Source organism: Thalassophryne amazonica, chromosome 6 (genome assembly GCF_902500255.1).
Source record: "Thalassophryne amazonica chromosome 6, fThaAma1.1, whole genome shotgun sequence".
In the NCBI taxonomy this organism is placed as follows: Eukaryota; Metazoa; Chordata; class Actinopteri; order Batrachoidiformes; family Batrachoididae; genus Thalassophryne; species Thalassophryne amazonica.
Genome location: NC_047108.1, coordinates 80,199,191 through 80,222,730, shown reverse-complemented (window position 1 = coordinate 80,222,730; position 23,540 = coordinate 80,199,191). Strand labels below are relative to the sequence as shown.

General features: G+C 41.1%; 1 protein-coding gene and 1 long non-coding RNA gene across 2 annotated transcripts in view; one reads left to right on the top strand and one right to left on the bottom strand.

The window, feature by feature from the left end:
• Positions 1-1,774: 1,774 nt before the first annotated feature.
• Positions 1,775-22,626, top strand: LOC117512498. The gene is made up of 3 exons (XR_004561307.1): positions 1,775-1,787; positions 4,113-4,127; positions 22,501-22,626. It is a non-coding gene; the product is annotated as an uncharacterized LOC117512498 (long non-coding RNA).
• The window catches only part of top1 (DNA topoisomerase I), a 74,648-nt gene continuing 55,573 nt past the window's right edge, over positions 4,466-23,540 (bottom strand). Inside the window, 1 exon segment of the mRNA XM_034172591.1 lies at positions 4,466-4,822. Within this exon segment, the coding sequence (XP_034028482.1) occupies positions 4,720-4,822 (103 nt within the window). The 3' untranslated portion in view covers positions 4,466-4,719.

Below are 23,540 nucleotides of genomic sequence, written 5' to 3'. Positions count from 1 at the left end.
TGAAGAAAACTCCATTTCTGTTCTTCATGCAGTGAAACAATCTATCGGGTTCACATTATTTCACCAGTCTCTCACAGTCAGCACTAGGCCACAAATTCATATTATCCCTCTCGCACTGTTTTCACACAAAAACACATTCATGAATTCATTATTCTATGAGAATACAGTTTCTCAATAATTCTGATGCCTTAAAGTTTTCATTATCATAGCAAGTGTTCGACAAAAGATAATACCAACATTGTCACCAGATCATCACTGTAAAAAGAAAACTTAAAAGTGTACGTGGATCAGCAGCACAGACTTTTAAGTTACAGCAATCAACTTAAAGGACAAGTTCACATTTTGTACAACTTATTCATATTAAAACATGGCAAGCAATCAAACCACTGGGGGCTGTGGTCATCTTTAACAAGTGTGAGTTTTTTGACAGAAATCTTATTTCCTACAAACTGATGAAAAGAGATACACAGGTGTGAATGTAACAACAACAGTAGAGCTCAAAATTAACCAAAGCCACACTTTCCCAAATCTTAAAATTGCATAGTGTAGTTATGAATAAATGATGGCATTTTACCGACAAGTATTGCTGGTGATATTATTAAATTTCTATAGGGACTATTTGGCCATTGGTGGTACTTTTATTGTAAACTTCTACTGAAGGTTCAACATCCACCATTGTTGCTCACTGTTTAATGAAGTTGTTGTGGTTTTCCCTGTCTGTGCAGCTGTGTTACGTGTCATTGTGTTCTGTCTGTGCCTTTTTGTTAGTGTTCTTTGTGTTTTGTCCATGTTCCTTCTGTGGGTTGTTTATGTGTTCTGTATCCTGTCTGTCTGTCCTCCTTTGTGAATTATCCTGGTGGTCTGTCCCGTCTGGTGTCTGTTTCATTCCTGTGTCCTCACCTGTCAGTTTTGTTGCGTCTTCCTCTTTGCACTCATTGCGGAACTAAATTCATCGGAAGATAATTGGGCCAATGATGGTTTTAAAACTTATCTGGAAAGCTAACAAAAACATTAGCTTCTTTTTTTGGAAGACCTGCTGTGTCCCACATTGCATCAGTACATGGGTTGGATGTCTCTCTCTTTCATCTTTGAGTTTCTCGCTTATTTTAGCTTTGTTTTTCTTGGTTTGGTATTTAATTATGTTGTGGTTCTCTTTTTAATTTTGAGTATTTGTATTATTATGTTTTTGGTTTAATTTTCACTCACCTCTGTGTTACTTTTGAGTTCTGACTCACTTCTCCTGTTTGTTCTTGCGTGTTTTGTACCGGCCTCCCCTAATTCCTCCCATGTCCATCACACCTGCCGCTTGTTTGCTTAATTGTGTTGCTGTGTATCTAAGCCTGCATTGTTTCCCGTTTCATTTGCTGGTGTCCCAGACCGAACGGTCTCCCCCTAAAAATTGGTCCGCCCTGCCTTCAATGCGCATGCATCATTTGGGACCACGGCAGCTCGTCTGAGAATGAGTCTCTACACCCAAAGCAATCAAAGGGAATAATGTGATTATTAACCATCAGATGACAAGGAAAAACCTCTTAAATCATTCTAAAGTCAGCTTTAAGCAGAAACAAGGGCGTTTTAAGCAGAAACAAGGTGATAATCGGTGAGTCGCTACTGACGCTTTAAAATGATGGAGGCGCAGTGAACGCAGCAGCAGCAGCTCATCTGGCTGCTGTGTTCTGATCGCTTCTTCCGTCTTTTATTATGAAATAATGCTCATTTTATGCGGAAATGATTGTTGTACAAAACTTCAGATATCTGTCGCTGAGATAGGTGATGACTGGAGTGCAGTTTGAAGCAGAAACGAGGTGATAAACCACAGCTGACACATAGAACTGACGCATGTGCAGTGAAGGCAGGGAAGACTGATTTTTAGGGGAGAACGTTCGGTCGGCGACGCTGGTTCATTCTCCTTGGTTGGTGTCTTGTACCGTTGTTATTTTGTGTTAGTTTGTTGCCACCTTCTACCCACGGTTTGGTTTGCATTTTGTTGTGGACTCTCATTTCTTTGGACTGTTTTCACATGTGCTTGGACAATAAATCACGTGTGTTTTCACTTACATCCCATTCTGGTTACTGGCTGCATTTGTGGGTTCATTTTGAAATTGCAATCGCAACAGAAATTTGTAAAAGAAAAAAAAAGGATATTAGCTGTGCACGCTGGCTCGGCTAAGTCATAAACATGGGGGATTTAGTTTGATTTAATCGGCTGCTGATTAAAGAAATGTTAAGAAATGTTAGCCTGCGAGAAATGCTGACTTCAGTGACATTATCTTTAGAACCACCCCATCAGACCCATTTGCCATTTTCACTGAAATGAATGAGAAAACAGTTAATTTTTGCAGCTCGAAATCTGTATTTTTTTGTGGACTTGGACATTGAAATGGTGAACAGGTATGTTTTAGGAGAGTCCATCAAAACCAGTCGTGATGTTAGTTAGTAGTATAGTTAGTTATATAGTTAGTTGTATAGTTTTCCTACAGATATGACTTTTGAGGTGTAAACGGTTTGTAAACACTTCCCAGAAAGATTGGAGAAATTGCAAATGAGCACAGTGTGAGAAATGGGCTTCAGAAAACACGTGCATCTATTCCTTCCATTCCAGCTGATCAGAACTGTAACAAAGCACGTTGCCTCTCCCGAAAGCGTGGAACTGGCCGTGTTTGTGGTTTGTGCTGTCATATTGTGCCATGCTGAGCTAAACTGCTACATGCGGAGCCAGTGAGCCTGGCTGAGGAAGCTGCAACTGTGACCACAGAGAGTTGGAGAGAATGTGACAGTGAATGACCTCTGCTGGACCTTAACAGGAGAGCCCTGATGTAGACCAGTTTCCTGCCATTTGTGTTACTGGTGTGAGTGTGTCCAGTGGACCGCCATGCTAAGCTATGCTACCGGGAATCGGTGAGCCTGGTGGAGGAATGCTGTTTGCTGTGGACAGACAAATGACAGCACAGCTGAACAATAATCCTACATGGCTCTATGTGCAAAAACAGCAGGAGTAAAATCAGCAATGCACCTTTCAGGGTATGTAGTTATGTATTTATTATTATTCAATCTTATTGAGACGGATGAGATGTGTTTTTTTTTCCTTCTGAATATGCCTCTGGTTACAAAGAGGTGGAGACGGACATATGTTGCTCACAAAATACAAGAATTTGACTTGAAAGCCTAATTAAAGTTACATTAAAACCATATTAGATTTGTAGACAAAAGGCAACCTGGATTCACTGGGCGTACTTGCGGAAGCATGAAGCGGACTGTACCTGAACACAGGCGGAATGACTCTCAGACAGCTAAATGCTGGTACCAAACGTTGGTTATGGATAAAAATAGTTGTTAATCTGTAATGCATTTAGGCTGCTGCGTGGTTGGTGTTCGCCCAGTGCTGTGACATGCACCAGGATGCATTCCAAAGCTGAGTTTTTATTTTTAGTTCTGTTGTGGTGGCCTAGCCATGCTGCCTATGTCATGGTAGGTGTATTCCAGCTGTCACATCCCGGTCAGCTGTGTTGTGTGGCAGCACGCTCGGCCTGTGACATGCATCGACTTGCCATGGGCCAGCAGCGGACCGCATGCACCTGCACATCGTGTTACAGCTGTGATGATCATAATGTCTCACTTACATTATGTAACCCATGGGAGGGGATGACAATGTATATGTTAAATTAGGTCCATCATGGACATAATAGCCTATCCAGATTTGTGCGATGCGCTGGACAGCTACTGCACTGCACTCCCAACGCCGTTCAAGCTTTCACCACCTCGACCGCACCTCGACTATGGTGTCATGTGCGCTACATTTGAGCTGGTTGTCCAAATGGGTCAGACTGTTGTAAGTGCACTGTGACTGCTGTTGGAAGTCTTTGGCTTGCACGTCGACTTTGGCCAAGTGTGGGTCAAATGTACATTCGGCTGCCATTCGCCCTCATTTGGACTGTAGTGTGAAGGTTGGCTTGGTCAGGATATTTGGCCAGGATCTGCTGCAAGACTGCTGTACGAGGCGTTTGAGTGCAGTTCGAATTTGCACGACTACTATGTGTGAAGGGGCCTTAACATGTAACTTTGAAGAAACATGTTAACCTGAATTCATCAACGAAGATCCCCACGGATAAAAGGAAGTTTGCTCATCCGTGGGGAGCTTGGAGTAGAGCTGCTGCTCCTTCACGATGAAAGGAGCCAGCTGAGGTGGTTCGGGCATCTGGTAAGGATACCCCCCTGGGCGCCTCCCTAGGGAGACCCAGGACTAGGTGGAGAGATTATATCTCCACACTGGCCTGGGAATGCCTCGGGATTCCCCAGTCTGAGGTGGTCAATGTGGCATGGGAAAGGGAAGTCTGGGGTCCCCTGCTAGAGCTGTTGCCCCCGTGACCCGATCCCAGATAAGCGGTTGAAGATGAGTGATGAGTTATGAGTGGTCCTTAAATTGAGTAAACCCAAAAAGTCTATGAGGCTGATTACCTTAACATTATTTTCCAGTTCTCTTTCCTTTTTTTTTTTACAGTGTGGTCATACTACGTGCAGCTACATATGTACTACAGATGACCTTTGGCAATTTGGTCAAATGTTTGGAATTATTTTCCAGTATTACCTTAGACATACAAGTCTTTCTGTTCTCCCTCAAAGCTCTGCAGCAACCACACAGTACAACTGTGTCACATACACTGCAAACCGTCTGTACAATCAAAGGCATGGGTAGAAAAAACTAAACAGTAAGAACAGTATTTAAAACTCATAGTCGTCGTCGGCCATATCAATTGCCCAGGCGAACTTCTCTCTCTGGGTTTTGTTGTATATCTTCTCGATGGGAACGTCCCACTTCTTGCACCTGCATGACAAAGAAGGTGGATCAACAAGGGTAAAGAAAGAGCCCTGTATCTGAAATCATGTCTGGTAATCTGTAAGAAGGTCAACAGTGAATCCAAAGGCAAATCTAGGGCTCACTGTCGGCACTGGGTTTGTGATGATTTCCTATTTGGTACTTTAAAATCTGAATAAATTACACAACATGCTGACATGTCAATCAGCGAGCTGCTAAATTGCCACATTACACCAGTGAAAAGTACACACATATAGTGCTGCACAAAAACCACAAAAAGCATGATGAAACGTTTTCCTTATGAAACACAAATGCTGGAAAAAATATCATACATACAACATATCCCCCTGTCCCCACAAACACTTATAAATCTAAAAATGCTGTTTTTCTAACCAGATAACACCTCTGAAGTGATTTATAAGACATCTTGAGGAGATGTTAGCGGGCAAGCCTCGGGAACACCCACAAAGGGACAAAGGCAACTGCTTGTCGCCACTATCGGTAGCTAATGTGACAGCAGCAGATAACAGAAAATTTACAGAGGAATCCTGGTTATACAACTACAAAATACAAAATTGGCACAAATACTCCTTATGCCGTGTTCACACCAGGCGCGACGCGAATGACAGCAGCGACAGGTTGCCATGTAATCCCTATGGAAGGACGCGTTTTGGCACCAAACCACGCAGCGTGACGCGATGGACGCGAATGAAGCAATGTGAGTGAAGCGATTTTGAGCGATTGCCGCGTTTGTGGTGCAATATTGTGTCGCGTCACGTCACGCTGCCCTCCTCCCCAAGTTGAAAAATCTGAAATTTTTCATCTTGTCGCGCCGCGATGACCAATCAGGGACTGAATATGTAGTGACGTGGAGATGTCTGGAGTGTGACTGAGGATGTGAACATGTCCTGTCTCTGGTAGCCAACCTGTGAGCAGGACTTATGTCCCTTTTGTCCTTTATTTCACAATTATGACAGAGTTTTTGGAGCGAGCTGCAGCCCCACAGCAGCGGGAGCAGAGTTTCTTTTGTTTTTTTGTTTTTAATTTACGTGCGCACGTGAGCGAATCGTCCATGAAAATTATTTTACTTATTAACTACACAGATGTATAATAAAGCAAATGGTGACTGGTTTCTAAACACAATTATGACAGAGTTTTTTGGGGAAGAGCGAGCAGCAGCCCCACAGCAAGCAGCTGAGGTTTTTTTTTTTGGTTGTTTTATGTGCGTGTGCGAGCGAATCGTCCGTGGAGATTATTTTACTTATTAACTATACAGATGTATAATAAAACAAATGGTGACTGGTTTCTAAACACAATTATGACAGAGTTTTTGGGGGAAGAGCGAGGAGCAGCCCCACAGCAGGCAGCGGAGGTTTTTTTTTTAATTGTTTACATGTGCGCACGTGAACGGGACAGGAGGTCCTCAAACTGGGTCCTGCAGAGGTGGAAGGACCGCTGAAAGCGGCCGTCATCCAGACGCAGCTCCTGCAGCAAATGATGATACTCCCCGAATTGGGAACACAACAACTCGCTCCGTGTGATCAAGGTCCATCATGTTAACTTGACTGACAACTGGAGCCGGCGAGCGGAATGGAAGCTCCTCCTATTTGATGACGCACTGGGGCGAATTCTCGGAGCGAAAGCACAGCGACACACCGGGTGATGGTGGCACGTGGCACGTCCAAGCAAATTTGTGGCGTCTGGTTGCGCCCGGTGTGAACGCGGCATTAGACATTCTTCTTTTGAAAAAACGACTAGCCACTTGAATTTTCAATAGACACCCAGGTAGTAAAGTAAAATAAAGAGCTTTTATTTTCATTGTACATACATACATACAAAGAAATTTGTCTTCTGCATTTAACCCATAATAATTACAGTTAGACACAATCCAACCACTGTGGCTATACCACAATATTTGTCTGATCACAAAGTTTCCAAAAAGGTATAGCTTGGACTATCTGTGACTGAATGTTATGGAGTTATGGGTTAAAACAGCAAGCAACAACAGCACTTTTTACCAAAACTGGAGTAGCTTTAACTTTTGACGCCTGTATAAACTGAAATTGACCTTTGTCACCATTCTTTGTCATTTTTACCCAGTCCAAACTGCTGCTGTGGACAGTCAGGCCTGATTACCTCATATTTGAAATGCGGACACCAATGGAGCCCAAAACGTGGTAATGGGAAACAGGCTTAAATCTACAGGAAACTTAGTTTTAGTCTAGTTTCAATCAAATAAATATCTTAAGATTTTAGTCAACTAAATCTACAGGGCCCTGGTTTCATAAAGCAGTCTCTATCTTGTTTAGCGGAATAAACTCACTAGTTGACTAATTTTTTGACGTTAAGCCTCGGTCCCACTGAATAATAAAGGCATGAATAATGAGCCACGTATAAATTTGTCAGAAATTTCAGTGGTTATCTGAATAATGATCCACATATAAATCTATCACATATTTGCTATGAAGAAGCCTCTCTGAGAGTCACTTGTGCCAGGTATCAGCCTCCAATCAGCCATGACTGACCTGTCATTTGAGACCCGTCCAGCCTCGAATGGCTCGTGTCGCCACATATGATCCATGTCAAGCCACATATGATCCATGGAGTGCCATGTAACGCAGCGTTGGTTCATGTTTCGACGTGGGTTTGGTCCAAACATCCAGCCCTCCCACACTTGGTGCCTTTAAAGTGTGGGTTTAAAAATTCACAGCATCCATTCAAGATGTCACATTCTTTAAACACGGTCCAAAAAAAGATAGTCCTGCACAGTCCAGCCTGTGGGAACATCCGTGCACCAGGCTGCAGTTCACCTGTGTTCCAGAGTCATTAAATGCGCTTTTCTCACTGGCATATTTCTTCCGCAGCTCACCGGTGATCCAACTTTTAACTTTGTGTTCATCTGTTGTTGTCTGCAAAATCACTCTTTTGCACACTCGCATTCTGCATAAATGCTCGTCTTCATTTTAACACCGGTGAGCCAACTTTTAACTTTGTGTTTGTCCGTTATTGTCTCCAAAATCGCTCTTTTGCACGCTTGCGTTCTGCGTAAATGCTCATCTTGAACGCAAGTCATTGCATCAGTGCGAATACACAGCGGAGCTCATCTGATCCATTATAACAAGATGTTAAATCTATTATAAACATACTTTTACAGCTGCTTATAAAGAAGGAATGAACATGCAACTGTTTTACCAAGCTATTACAATATAAACATTACAAATACTTACCTTTTACGCTGGTCCAAATATGTTCTCCACCTCAGCGCACGAGACAGAGAGAGGAAAAAATGGGTCCAGATGAAACAGTCCTCTGTGATTCCAAAAGCAATTAGAGGTGTTTTCAACAGCCAAGCTCTGATAGAAAATGATTAATCCACTACGAAATAATTATTTTATATACAGCGTCCGGTGCACAAAGCAGGTGGGATTGTCACGACGAAGTGCACAGGAGAGCGGGACCAAAATAACCTGTCCAAAATAGCCTGTCCTGTCCTCGTAGCTGCCAGGTGCTCAGATAATGAGCTTTTAACAGCCTCGTCCTCACCACAAACATGCCTCTAAAATCCTTGTTTGTCCTCGTAGTACCCCGTACACAAACTGTCGAGCGCTGTTGTTGCTAAATTTTGAACTTCTTGAAATTAGCACCTAAAAGCAGCTAATGTTTCGCCTTCCTCAACTAAAGTGTTTAGCCTGGTACAGAGGAAGCTAATCTTATTTTAGTTGACAAAACGTCAGTGTCTTACCTCAAACAATGGCAGCTATCATGTAGCGCCACTTGACGGAACACTCAAGAGCATCCCTGCGTTGCTCGTATTCCTCCAGAAGGAGAGCTTTCTCTGCTTTTGACCATGTTTGCAGACGACTGTTATGATGTGTTTGTGACAATTCTCACATTAGCCACCGGGTGTTGCTATTACGCTGAGCAGTGTTGTTGTTGTTGTGTGCACAAAAAGGCTTGACAGAAGTGCAGAAGAACTGCTAGGCCAAGCGCCACGCACGTCATTCTGCAGTTCGAATGTGTCCGTAAATGTTAATAAAGCCAGTGAACGAAACAAAGGCTCAATAATTCATGACAACGACCAACCCAGAAATAAACAAAACTGTTACACATTGGAGGGGTTCATGCCAACGGCGCTGGCAAGCCTGTTATGCCCGTGAAAATCGTCAACTAATGTAAGACGGCTAATCCACAAGTTTATCCGTCAATGTGAAATAGAGATTAGATGGATAATGGCGACTAACCGCAGTCGATTAAGTAAGTTTAGTAGACTAAAAGATTACACTGTTTTATGAAACCGGGCCCAGGAGATTTAGCCAACAAGACATTTGATAGACTAACACTAGACTAAAACTAAAACAATTCAGATGACGAAAACTTAGTGACATTTTACTCAAGGCAGGACTAAAACTAAACCAAAATATGCTGACAAAACACTGACAGCAGAAAAATTTTCCAGCTCAGTTTTGAAAATAGTGCCAATTGTTTGTGAAATTTCTTGCTTTCTCCATGACTCCTCTGTAAAGAATCCGCCACCTATAAGCCAAATAAAAACACTGTTCACCTGCAGAGTGGTAAACCTCAGCTTTGCAAACTGTGTTGTCTTCACGCACGTGCAACTGCAGTGCACATCAGGTTCTCATGCACCACCCCACAAGGAGGTGCCCAATCCCTTACGCCTGGCCACCAACATTAAGCATTCCTGGATCCATTGTGCTTAAGGAGGAGATGCTCCATAAATAGCCTTGGAGCAGATTGCTGCTCTGGCTGTCCTGGGTCTCCATTCAAACTATTTAACTTCTCACTCACTTCCCACATGGAGGAAGGAGTGCCATTTGGGGATGCTTGCTAGTGTTTTGAAACAAACCCCATTGTTCCTCAGGCTCACACACTTTTCTTTGCACTCATTAGGTTTTTATTTTTTAACTTGTGCTGCTCCTTTTCCTACAATGCAGTGGCACTTCCTGCCTTTCTGTCACCTGATGTAGAGACATACACCGCACACCCGCACAGAGTCAGCCGGTCTATTAAACAGTGGGTGGTTTTCTCAGTTAATGTCAAAGTCTGATGTCATGGTGGTTGAACTTTAATCCACATCGGTTTATTTGTTGACTTGGTTGCAAAATAACCCACAAATGCACAGCACCTAACACCTCAAGGCCTTGGGAAGGTTTTTTTTTTAAATTTGTGCTGACAAACAGTACTGTGCAAAAAGTTTTAGGCACTCCCGAATTTTGATTTTAAAAACACATTGTTTGATTCTCCTCAGTCATCATGAGTGGCTCAGCAGGAAGTAACATTGTAAGTTTGAAATGTTTTAGGCCATATGGGACATGTAATGAATATATGCTTCATGTTTCATTTTCGTGGAACACAAGTGGGGGCAACCTAAAACTGGTATGGCTATGTAGGAAATGTGTCCCTGATCAGGAATATCAATGTCCCCAATTTATGACATGCAGTTGTCATATATCTCCTTTGTTTGAAATATGAAGTCCACAAATTTTGCAGTATTATGTTTGACAAGACTGATCTATGTTTTACCTACTTGGAATTATCACTTGACTTCTCTTTGATACAAGTGTCATGACCCCAATGATAGGACAAGATCCCAGGACCCTTCCCCAAGGACCCCAAGGAATGGATGAGACCCAAGATTGAACAAGATCTTACAGTGCATGCACATAAACACAAAATGGCAAATTTTCTGCACACTAGATCTTTGCTTTTAGGCAGTTGCTACTGAAAAATTATGAAAAATTATGAAAATGCAAAGAACTGAAATTGCAGAAACTGCCCTATTATGTGCATTCTACACCATGTAAACGAAAACACAATATGACTCTAATAATCAACACAGACAATTTATATTGTTTTATAGTTTCTAATTCTCACCTTTTCATCAATATACAATAAGGTACAGTAGCTTCGAATCATTTAGCACGTCGAAACATATTTTTGAATCATATATTTTCTTAATTCTTTAAGCACCTTCAGTAATTTGGTGGATATGGATGGTGCATATAACAATCATCGTACATAACCACATTATTACAGAATTAGAAGTAGTATTTATAAAATATCTTTTCTTATGTGCCAAATGGTGCAATTCTACACTATCATATACTGTTTAAGGTATTGCATTACAGTGGAACCTAATTAGGGGACAGTGCCTCTGGATTGGCAGACCGGGGTGGTGGTCCCTCTGTTTAAGAAGGGGGACCGGAAGGTGTGTTCCAACTATAGGGGGATCACACTCCTCAGCCTCCCCGGTAAGGTCTATTCCAGAGTACTGGAGAGGAGAATTCGACCGATGGTCGAACCTCGGATTCAGGAGGAGCAGTGTGGTTTTCGTCCTGGTCGCGGCACACTGGACCAGCTCTACATGCTCCATCGGGTGCTCGAGGGTTCATGGGAGTTTGCCCAACCAGTCCACATGTGTTTTGTGGATCTGGAGAAGGCATTCGACCGTGTCCCTCCGCGCACCCTGTGGGGAGTGCTCCGGGAGTACGGGGTCCGGGGTCCTTTGCTAAGGGCTATCCGGTCCCTGTACGACCGCAGCAGGAGCTTGGTTCGCATTGCCGGTAGTAAGTCAAACCTGTTTCCAGTGCATGTTGGCCTCCGCCAGGGCTGCCCTTTGTCACCGGTTCTGTTCATTATTTTTATGGACAGAATTTCTAGGCGCAGCCAGGGTGTAGAGGGGGTCTGGTTTGGGAACCACAGAATCTCGTCTCTGCTGTTTGCGGACAATGTGGTTCTGTTGGCTTCGTCAAATCAGGACCTTCAGCGTGCACTGGGGCAGTTTGCAGCCAAGTGTGAAGCGTCCGGGATGAAAATCAGCACCTCCAAATCCGAGGCCATGGTTCTCGACTGGAAAAAGGTGCTTTGCCCTCTTCAGGTCGGTGGAGTGTCCTTGCCTCAAGTGGAGGAGTTTAAGTATCTCGGGGTCTTGTTCACAAGTGAGGGACGGATGGAGCGTGAGATCGACAGACGGATCGGTGCAGCATCTGCAGTGATGCGGTCGCTGTATCGGACCGTCGTGGTGAAGAGAGAGCTGAGTAGGGGGGCAAAGCTCTCGATTTACCGATCGATCTACGTTCCGATCCTCACCTATGGTCATGAGATTTGGCTCATGACTGAAAGAACGAGATCGCGGGTACAAGCGGCCAAGATGAGTTTCCTCCGCAGGGTGGCCGGGTGCTCCCTTAGAGATAGGGTGAGGAGCTCGGTCACTCGGGAGGAGCTCGGAGTCGAGCCGCTGCTCCTCCACGTCGAAAGGAGTCAATTGAGGTGGCTCGGGCATCTTTTCCGGATGCCCCCTGGACGCCTCACTGGAGAGGTGTTCCAGGCACGTCCCACTGGGAGGAGGCCCCGGGGAAGACCCAGGACACGCTGGAGGGACTACATCTCTCGGCTGGCTTGGGAATGCCTTGGGGTTCCCCGGAGGAGCTGGAGGAGGTGTGTGTGGATCGGGAGGTCTGGGCGGCTTTGCTTGAGCTGTTGCCCCCGCGACCCGACTCCGGATAAAGCGGAAGAAAATGGATGGATGGATGGAACCTAATTATGAAATTATGAAGTACATTACTTGATATCCAAACTTTTATAATATCAAGGTTGCAAAAATAATGAATAATGAATAATAAAAAAAATCAACACTTGAATGTAAAAATTATTTTATGAGGAATTCAATTAGATTAGATTAGATAGAATTTTATTGATCCCTTGGGAAGTCTCATTATTGTAACAGATTTCTTTATAGCAAGTTTCCACGTGCCATATAATTAATTGTAAAGTATTATAATTTGCGCAATATTATATTTTACTGAGTGACAATAAATATTGTACAGATAATAAGTACATGTACAGATACCTGACAATTGACACTTGTATGGTGAAAATTGAGATAAGTTAATTTAAAAATTTGATATCAAGCATGTTTTCTGTCTGTTTTTCTCATTATCCCAGACAATGACCAGAGGTATTTTAACTTTTGTGACAAAAAAGATTTCCATTTTAGAGAAAATGTTTTGACACTCTACAAATTTGATGCAGACATTTTTATCATTAATGTTATATAAAATGACTGGACAAAAAAACATATTATTGTAATCCAACAAGCCCATAACAGTCAGTCAGTTTCCTGAACAAGACTATGCACTTGGGTTTTATGAGAACATGAAACACCAAAAAAGAATGTTTTATAGATTTGGATCTCAGAGCGATAATACGGCGATCGTGACTGGGCTAGTACACCATCGTGTCTAATACGATATCGCTGATTGGTTGGGCGATAGGCTTGACCATGTAAGTGAAAGTGAAAATAACTGCAGAAATGATTCGTTTTCACGCTTTAGTGAGCAAGTTTTTGATGTGAGGATAAACATTTTTTGAACAACAATCATATTTTTTGAATTTCTGTTCAAGAATAAAGTTGCCCCCTGTGTGTTGTACGAAACAGAGCTTTAGAGAGGTATGTACCATGGCCTATTTCTTTTTTCAATAAAAATAAAATGTAAAAATAATTTTCTCATTAAAGGACATTTCACACGTTATTTAACGTCCTGGCTAGCAACATAAAATCAAAGTATTCATGATTGTAAATTTATCTGTGCACGTGATAATAATTAGTGGTTGCTGATGTATTAAGTGGTGGGCACAGCTAACCAAAAGGTTAGCTTCGGTAACTGGTAATCAGCGAAGTGAGAGCCTACACAGAAACAGCTAACTGAAAAGTTATCTTTTTAAATGCTAAACCGATAAACTTTCTAAAAACTTATTGGAAGCTACAGATAACCAATAACTTTCAACTTTGCCTCAAATACGTTGTCAGCTATGAAGAAGCTGATTTTGAGTTTAAACACCGCCAAAGCTTCTAACAGAACAAATGGCGATCACAAACCCAAACAGCCAATGAGCCAGCGCTTCTGTCTTTGTGTGCTCTGCCCCCTACTGTAGAAAAGCATCATTTACCTTGACAGGATACAGTGGCCCAGCGATGAGGCAGAGGTCTTGAAATGGAAAGCAGGTTGAGTTATGGTTTTGCTTTATAAATAAAATTATTCCGGATAGAATAACTACATTAATGTAAACTCTTAAAATGTACAAAGTCATATATAACACATATCTGTTAATTTTAAAATAATGCACTAATTCTGAAGATTTGAACATTAACACAGATGCCCAGAGGGGATTATGGGTAAACTAAACCTCCACTCATACTGATTGGTTGATTCATTCATTCTATGTAAAAACCAACACAAGTGAATCAATGTAACGTGTTGATGTTTACAAATAAATGTGTTTTTGTAAAATATGTCATTTTTTTCATTTGTATAAAAAAAAAGAAAGAAATTTTCAAGATCCCGCTAGACAGCGCCTAAGCGCATGTGTGATGACATCACAACTCTAGCTGGTTAGGGAGACAAGGTTTCTTTCAGTAACAAGAACTGTCAAAAAACTTTCTCGTGTGTGGTTGGAATTTTGTGGCGATAGGAATCACCTTTTGAATGCTTGAATAACGATGTCAGTCGCACAAAGAAATCAAATAGTGAAAACATGTTCGGTGCGGTGTCATAACCATGGATCAATCACTCGCTCCGTGAGGCGTCATAACATGTGATAGGTTAGCGGCTCGGTGCGGTGTTATAACAGATCAATCAGTCGTTCCGTGAGGCGTCATGACATCAAGCCTGGTTCACATGGCAAGATAATTAGGCCGATATGGACCTGATCTCACCCTTCTGACAATCTTAAGGATGCCCGACAATCGTGACAACGCTAAACATAATTTTATCAGCTATTCCTGCCATGTGTGGTGTGTTAAGAAGGACGTGAGGAGCTAAATGTGACATGCAGCCAATCAGAAAGCGAGGTGTTTGACCTGGGAATGTTCGTGTGTGAAATCAGATTGCGTGTGTTGTTTTTACTGTGTGGCTGACATCACACACTATACAACTAAACCTGTCAGATCTATGATTTGTTTTTATCTCCACGTGTGTGGTCTCTCAGGTTTTGGAAACCTACAGATAATTTTAAAATCCTGCGGTCGACAACACTGTGATATAACCGGTCGCCAGTAGATGGTAGTGTTCTGTGCATTTTGACGCCGGTTATATCACACGGGCTGAATCACAATTTAACAAACTGTTCGGCTTTTGGAGGAAGCAACCTGGGCTTCCTCTGGCATTTTTACATAAAACAAACACAATAACAACATCTAGAAACCCAGAGAATATATTCACGAGAGTTTTAGGCACAATATACAAAAAGGTTAATGCTGTTGTCTATGTGGAGCCTGATCAGAGCATCTCAAATGCATTTCTCCTGTCGTGAACTTTTACCCAGAATGCACTGCACACACACCATGTCCACACTAAAACCTTTAAAATTAGTCCAATACTTTAAAACTAAAACATATACCTGTATTTTCACTTTATAAAACTTCAGACGTGACGTTAATTTAAATAACTTTTCCGAAATTAGTTTTTAATTTTAACCATAAGTTAAAACTGTATGCCTCTGGATGACTTGGGTGATGTTGCCAGTGTATCACTATGGGGTCAAAAGAAATTAGCTTTTTTTTTTTCCTTTTCTATGATCAGGTCTCCTTTGCCTGCAGAGGATAGAGTGGTTTATTCTCGAACCAGCTCCTCTCTCTTTGTAGAGGATAGAACTGTGCATCTACTACAAAAAACTACATCTGTAAAAATGTCAGCAATCTAAAAATTATTGGACCAAAACTTATCGAAAGATAATTGGTCCGATCATGGTTTTCAAAGTTATCTGAAAAGCTAATCCGATAATGAAAACATTATCTTTGATAATTAGCAATTAGTGGAACTGTGCCCACCACTGGATGTATTTAATTGCTAATTATTCCTCTCGCGTTGTGAGTTAGCAGTAGCATTTCTGGAAACCGTCTTACGCTGCATTTGTCGCCCTTTCTCTGTATGCAACGTACATTTTAGTAAACATAGAAACATCCCAATGGCCAACAGACAGAGTGAAACGAACACTCCTACGTCCAATAACAAAGCTTCTGAGCTTTCAATTGAAAGTGATAGCTTTGATTTACATAGGATGCACAGAGAGGAGACACTTCACCCCGAAACTCTTCATTTTTTAAGAGTCTGTCAGATTTCGGATCCTAACGTGTGCTGACTCTGTTGTCTGTGTTGTAGAATGCTATTTTATTGCTGCCGTGCACGTGGAACATCTCCACAGTGCTGTTTTTACAGGCTGCCTGAACATGTCTCACATTGGAAAAAGTCGGAATACGTTATTTTCAGAAGATAATGGACTTTCTATTTAATGTGCCAGAATCGTGAGAGAACTTGAGAGGACCAGACGGCAGAGCTGACGTGGGCGCATGCCAAAATAGTGGAGATGATCAGAGAGACAGCCGCTTTTAAAAGGGGCAGAGAGAGTTGTCTAGCAGCAATTGCTCAAGGTCAGTGGGTTGGACACACCTGTCTGCACCAGCTGGGATTATCCTTTTTCTTCTTCTTCTAAATCAGGACAATGGCCTCTCACGCACTTCGTTGTGACAATCCCACCTGCTTTGTGCGCCGGACGTTGTATAGAAAATAATTATTTTATAGCGGATTAATCATTTTATTTCAGAGTTTGGATGTTGAAAACACCTCTAATCGCTTCTGGAATCACAGAGGACATTGAGAGCTTTTTTCCTCTCTGTCTCATGTGCTGAGGTGGAGAACATATTTGGAACAGCCTAAGAGGCAATTATTTGTAATGTTTATATTGTAATAGCTTGGTAAAACAGTTGCATGTGCATTCCTTCTTTATAAGCAGCTATAAAAGTATGTTTATGATAGATTTAACATCTTGTTATTATGGATCAGATGACGAGCATTTACGCAGAACACCAGTGTGCAAAAGAGCGATTTTGCAGACATTAACGGACGAACACAAAGTTAAAAGTTGGATTAAGATGTCAAAATGACTGTAAGCCATGGAAGAAATAAAGCCAGCGAGAAGAAGCACAGAAGCGACTGTCCAGGAACCCATGGTTCGGTTCTAGCTGGTCTGGTTATGGATGTTGTCAGAGTTATATGATCAAATTCCCCATCAGATGTGTTTTGTGTTGTGTTTTATTGTGTTGGGAAGTGATCGATCCACACAGTTGCGGGTGTATATAATTATAGTGGCCACCTTATTGTCGTGTCTTTTCTTTTTTTTTTTGGTCACAGAGAACGGGGTAAACATGCAGAACTGCTGCAATTAATGACTCTGGAACACAGGTGAACAGCAGCCTGGCACACGGATGCACACACCGGCCGGACTGTACACGAACGTCATTTATTGGACTGCATTTAAAAAATGTGACAACATTTTTAATGAATGCTGTGAATTGAAAACCCAGACTTTAAAGGGACCAAGTGTGGGAGGGCTGGAGGTTTGGACCAAACCCATGCCAAAACGTGCGCCAACATCGCATTACATGGTGCTACATGGATCATATTTGGCTTGACGTGGACCAAATGCGGCAACATGAGCCATTCGAGGCTGGACGAGGCTCAAATGACAGGTCAGTCATGGCTCACTAGAGGCTGACATGTGGCACATGTGAGGTACATAGAGGCACATAGAGGCGCCTTAGTAGCAGATACGCGATAGCTTAAAATGTATATCATTCTTTGAATAATTGCTGACACATCAATGCGTAGCTCATTATTCATGGCTTATTATTCAGTGGGACAGAGGCTTGAGTTACAAACCTCACGCTCCAAAAAAAAAAAAGAAAAAAGTTTTTGACGTCTTTGTAGATGTACTGCCGGGTTTCCTGCATGTTTGTGGTTTGGTTGAATAAAAGCTGTATTCACAAGGTCATGCGGTGCATATCACATGAGAGTCACTGGCCTAAAAAGACAAGTGCTGACTGTGCTGTCCAAAAGTTGCACTATGCACAGACAGTCAGTCAGACAGGTTTACCAAAGAGTATCATACAGTTTATATTTTTTAATGACTGATGGAAATGGAGTCCAAGACATATTTACTGACTTGGACAAACTAAAATAATTCTAATTTTTAGATTGTCCAATTACTTATGGGGTTTGAAAATGGAGGGTGTATAAAATAATTCCAAAATGGCTAATATATTTTTGATGAACGTATTGAATTACGTAATGCTAACTGTCTGCACTACAAGTACATCTTGATTGTTTTACGTATTTTAACTCAATTGTGGTGGTGTGCAGAGGCAAAATTACAAAAATTGTGTGACTGTATGAAAGCTTATGTACATAATTGTTGCAATGTAGTTTTTAACATGGTGGCTTAGTGGTTAGCACTGTTGCCTTACAGCAAGAAGGTCGTGGGCTTGCTTCCGCTTGGGGCCTTTCTGTGTGGAGTTTGCATGTTCTCCCTGTGTTTGTGCAGATTCCCTCCGGGTGCTCTGCCTTCCTTCCACTTTCAATGGCATGTAGTTTTGGTGAATTGGAAGCTTTAAATTTAGTGTAGGTGTGAATGTATTTGTCTATGTATAGTATGGTCCTGCAACAGACTGGCATCCTGTCCAGGGTGTACCCTGCCTCATTGCCTGGGATAGACTCCAGCCCCCACCCCCACCAAACCCCAATGCAAAAACTAAATGCATACCCAAAACAATAAACAATAACCCCCCACAGACCCAATCATGACAATGACCCTTAATTGGAGAAAGTGGGAATAGAAAATGAATGGATGGAATGCAGTTTTTACATGTACCTACTTTAAGGATCTACACTGAGGAAAATAAGTTTGAACACCCTGTGGTTTTGCAAGTTCTCCCACTTAGAAATCATGGAGGGGTCTGAAATTTTCATCTTAGGTGCATGTCCACTGTGAGAGACATAATCTAAAAAAAAAACAAAAAAAACAAATCAGGAAATCACAATGTATGACTTTTTAAATAATTCATTTGTATGTTACTGCTGCAAATACATATTTCAACACCTTTGAAAATCAATGTTAATATTTGGTACAGTAGCCTTTGTTTGCAATTACAGAGGTTGAACGTTTCCTGTAGTTTTTCACCAGGTTTGAACACACTGCAGCAGGGATTTTGGTCCACTCCTCCATACACATCTTCTGTATGGAGTTTCAGCTCCCTCCAAAGATTTTCTATTGAGTTCAGGTCTGGAGACTGGCCAGGCCACTCCAGGACCTTGAAATGCTTCTTACAGAGCCCCTCCTTAGTTGCCCTGGCTGTGTGTTTGGGGACATTGTCATGTTGGAAGACCTAGCCATGACCCATCTTCAATGCACTTACTGAGGGAAGGAGGTTGTTTGCCAAAATCTCGCAATACATGACCCCATCCATCCTCCCTTTAATACGGTGCAGTCGTCCTGTCCCCTTTGCAGAAGAGCACCCCAAAGGTATGATGTTTCCACCACCATGCTTCACGGTTGGGATGGTTTTCTTGGGGCTGTTCTCATCCTCTAAACATGGTAAGTGGAGTTGATTCCAAAAAGCTCTATTCTGGTCTCATCTGACCACATGACCTTCTCCCATGTCTCCTCTGGATCATCCAGATGGTCACTGGTGAACTTCAAACGGGCCTGGACATGTGCTGGCTTGAGCAGGGGGACCTTGCTGCCCTGCAGGATTTTAAACCATGACAGCATCATGTGTTACTAATGTAATCTTTGTGACTGTGGTCCCAACTCCCTTCAGGTCATTGACCAGGTCTTCCTGTGTAGTTCTGAGCTTTCTCAGAATCATCCTTACCCCACAAAGTGAGATTTTGCATGGAATCCCAGACCGAGGGAGATTGTCATCTTGTGTTTCTTCCACTTTCTAATAAATAATCATAACAGTTGTCTTCTACCAAGCTGCTTGCCTGTTGTCCTGTAGTCCATCCCAGCCTTGTGCAGGTCTACAGTTTTGTCCCTGGTGTCCTTAGACCGCTCTTTGGTCTTGGCTATGGTGGACAGGTTGGAGTGTGATTGATTGAGTGTGTGATCATGTGTCTTTTATATAGGTAACAAGTTCAAACAGGTGCAATTAATACAGGTAAAGAGTGCAGAATAAGAGGGCTTCTTAAAGAAAAATTAACAGGACTGTGAGAGCCAGAATTCTTGCTGGTTGGTAGGTGTTCAAATACTTATTTGCAGCAGTAACATACAAATAAATTATTAAAAAAATCATACATTGTGATTTCCGGATTTTTAGTTTATGTCTGTCACAGTGGACATGCACCTAAGATGAAAATTTCAGACCCCTCCATGATGAGAACTTGCAAAATCGCAGGGTGTGCAAATACTTATTTTCCTCACTGTATGCCATAATTCTCTGAGGCCCAAATCTGTGTGTCTGTGTTAGTTAGTATGATGTCGAAAAGCTAAAAAAAGACACACATATAGTTAGATGCTCAACGAATTATACAGCATATTATGTAAAGACTGTAACTTTACTAAAATAAGGAAACAGTGCTGCAACCAGTGTTGCCAAAGTAACTATGAAAAGTTACTTTATTAGTTACTTTTTACAGGTACATTTTACACTTACTTTATAATTACTTCATTAGCAGCTGCAGACAACTTGTCGGGAGCTGCTGAATGTAACTAATAAAGTAACTCATAATCTAACTTGCTTATTTTTAAGATTGAGTACTCAGAAAAGTAACTATTAGCTACTTTGCTGATTAGTTACTTTGCTGATTACTCAATCTTAAGAGTAACCAAGTTTTATTGTAAACTTCCTTCAATTTGACACAAAAGAACTGGTCCTCAAGAAAGCTTGGCAGAAACGTGTTAAAATAAATGGAAATCCAATATTTTTTTTTACCACGACTATGCCTATGATGTGGTGCAAAAGCGCAAAGCTTGAGGTACTAAAGGAAAATGGAGTTAAGTTCCAGACACCATTAACCAATATCAAAATCCACTGGCACGATGGTCCCAAGACATACGGCAGTCTGGGAGAGGCAGCGGGGGAGATGCGGAGAAGATGGCTCGTGACGACCAGAAGCGCGGAGCAGAAGGAAGACGCGATGGAGAGAGGCACTCAACAGGCGCACCTCTACAGCGTCTGATACACCGAGCAGTGAGGGCCAAAGAGCGAGGGAGAGACTACAGGAGTTTCGGAAATGAGGCGGAAAAGTAATTAAAGGGAAGTAACTGATTATAAATAACAGATTATCATTTTTTTTTTAATTCCTTTTTTTTTTATCTTATTCTTATTATTTTCTAACTGAGTGAGCAAAGGGGTGGAAAAACAAAGTTACATAAAGACATTTAGATAATTAAGTATAATTAAATTCAAATTATTTTACGTTTCTTCATATTAACACCCCTCTTATTTATTTAATTTTCCTGTAAAAAGAAACTAGTGAGTGAAAATCCGATAATCTGCCTCCCGGCGAGAAAAAAAAAAGGGGGGGGGGGAGATAAAGAACTGGCAAGAAGCAAAATACAAATTATGTTGGACTTGGGTAGACTGGAAGGAGGACTCTTCGAGTCAACACCTACGTCTACTGAGGGGCCCTTCTTTTTCAGGAGGCTTTACCCCTCTCCTACCAACGGGACTTTGGGACCAATTAGTGGTTTCTCAGGATACCAGATAGATTTTTTTTTCTTCTTTTCATTTTGTGTTCTACAGTTCTAGAGTTCATTGTGTTGTTATGGTCAGACTGTCTTCAGAATTATTATTTTAGTTATAATGCATCCTGAAACTGTAAGGTTCACATCACTAAATGTGAATGGCTTAAATAATCCAATAAAAAGGGGCAAGGTTCTTACAAAGTTTAAAAAAGAAAAAGCGGAGATAATTTATTTACAGGAAACCCACTTGTCAGACAAGGAGCACCAAAAATTACAAAATATGAGTTTCAAAAATACATTCTATAGTTCATTTAAAGGAGGATGTAAAAGAGGGGTAGCGATCCTAATTTCTAATCATGTAAAATTTGAGTGTTTAAAGGAAATTAAAGATAAAGATGGAAGATACATTCTGATCAGGGGAAAATTGAAAGATCAAATGGTCACATTATTAAATATTTATGCCCCACCAGAATCTGATAAATCTTTATATAAATCTGTCTTTGATAATATTACACAAGAAACAGAAGGAATTCTAATCTTTGCAGGAGACTGGAACGTAGTCCTAAATCCTTTTCTCGACTCTAATAGTACCAAAAAGAAAAGTAAAACACATTTGTCTAGATACATCAATGTAACACTAACTGAATTGGGAGTGATGGATGTTTGGAGAGAATGTCACCCTTTAGAGAGGGATTATACATTTTATTCTGCTCCACACTCAACTCACACAAGAACAGATTACTTTTTATGAACACAGAAGACCGGTTTTGGGTTGTAGAATGTCAGATAGGGACAGCTGATCTATCAGATCACTGTTCCTTGAAATTAACATTGAATCTCAATAGGAAACCTAAGGTCACAAACTGGAGGTTAAATATTGGTTTGCTTAACAACCAGCAATTAGTGCAGGATATAAAAAATCAAACAAATGCCTATCAAAAAGAAAATGATAATGGAGAGACAGATCCCACAATGGTGTGGGATGCTATGAAAGCAGTAATAAGAGGCAAACTAATTTCTTACTCCTCATACAACAAGAAAAAAAGAATTCAGGAATTCCAGATGGTTACAGAGGAATTGGAAATATCAGAACAATTACCTAAGAAAAACAATGATCTGGAGTCACTGAAAAAGGTTAAAGAAGCAAGGATGAAAATAGATAAAATATTATCAGAAGAAGCAGAAAAGAAAATTAGATTTTTAAAGCAAACATACTATGAAGGAGGCTCTAAATTAACTAAATCTCTTGCCAGGCGATTAAGAAACAAACAATAACTAAATACTACAAACAAAATCAGAGACCCTGTACACAAAACACTAATGTATAAACCAGAGGAAATTGAAAAGGCATTTGAAGACTATTATTTAAATCTATACTCTCAACCTGAATCAGCAGAGGACGAAACAATTAAAACATTTTTAAATACATTAGACTTCCCAAATATAGGAGAAGAACAAAACTCAATATTATGTGCACAGATTACAGAGAAAGAATTAGAACATGCAATAAAAAGAATGAACTCAAACAAAACTCCAGGAACAGATGGATATCCTATTGAATGGTATAGGATTTTTAAGAAAGAGTTATATCCAATGTTACTTGCATCCTTTAATCAAACTCTGAAGAATGGTACACTGCCGCCATCATGGAGGGAGGCTGTAATTACTGTCATTCATAAGGAGGGCAAAGACAGGGAGCATTGTGAAAGTTTTAGACCAATATCAATTTTGAACTGTGATTATAAGATATACGCATCAATCATTTCAAATAGATTCCAATCACTCATTTCAGAAATTATAGATGAAGATCAATCAGGCTTCATTGGAGGGCACCAAACTCAAGACAATGTCAGAAGGACTCTACATATAATAGAAGAAATACAAAAAACAAACGAAAGTGCTGTCCTTTTAAGTTTGGATGCGAAAAAGGCCTTCGATTCCGTTAGTTGGCAATTCCTTTATCTCTGTTTAGAAAGGTTTGCGCTTAACTCACAAGCAATCAACTGTGTTAAAACATTATATCAAAAGGAAGAATTAAGATAAATGGTAGCCTCACAAATTGGATTAGATTAGAACGATCAGCGAAGCAGGGTTGCTGCCTGTCTCCAACTCTGTTTGCCATTTATATTGAGCCCCTGGCTCAGGCAATTAGACAAGAGCAAGAAATAGAAGGAATAAAAATGAGAGA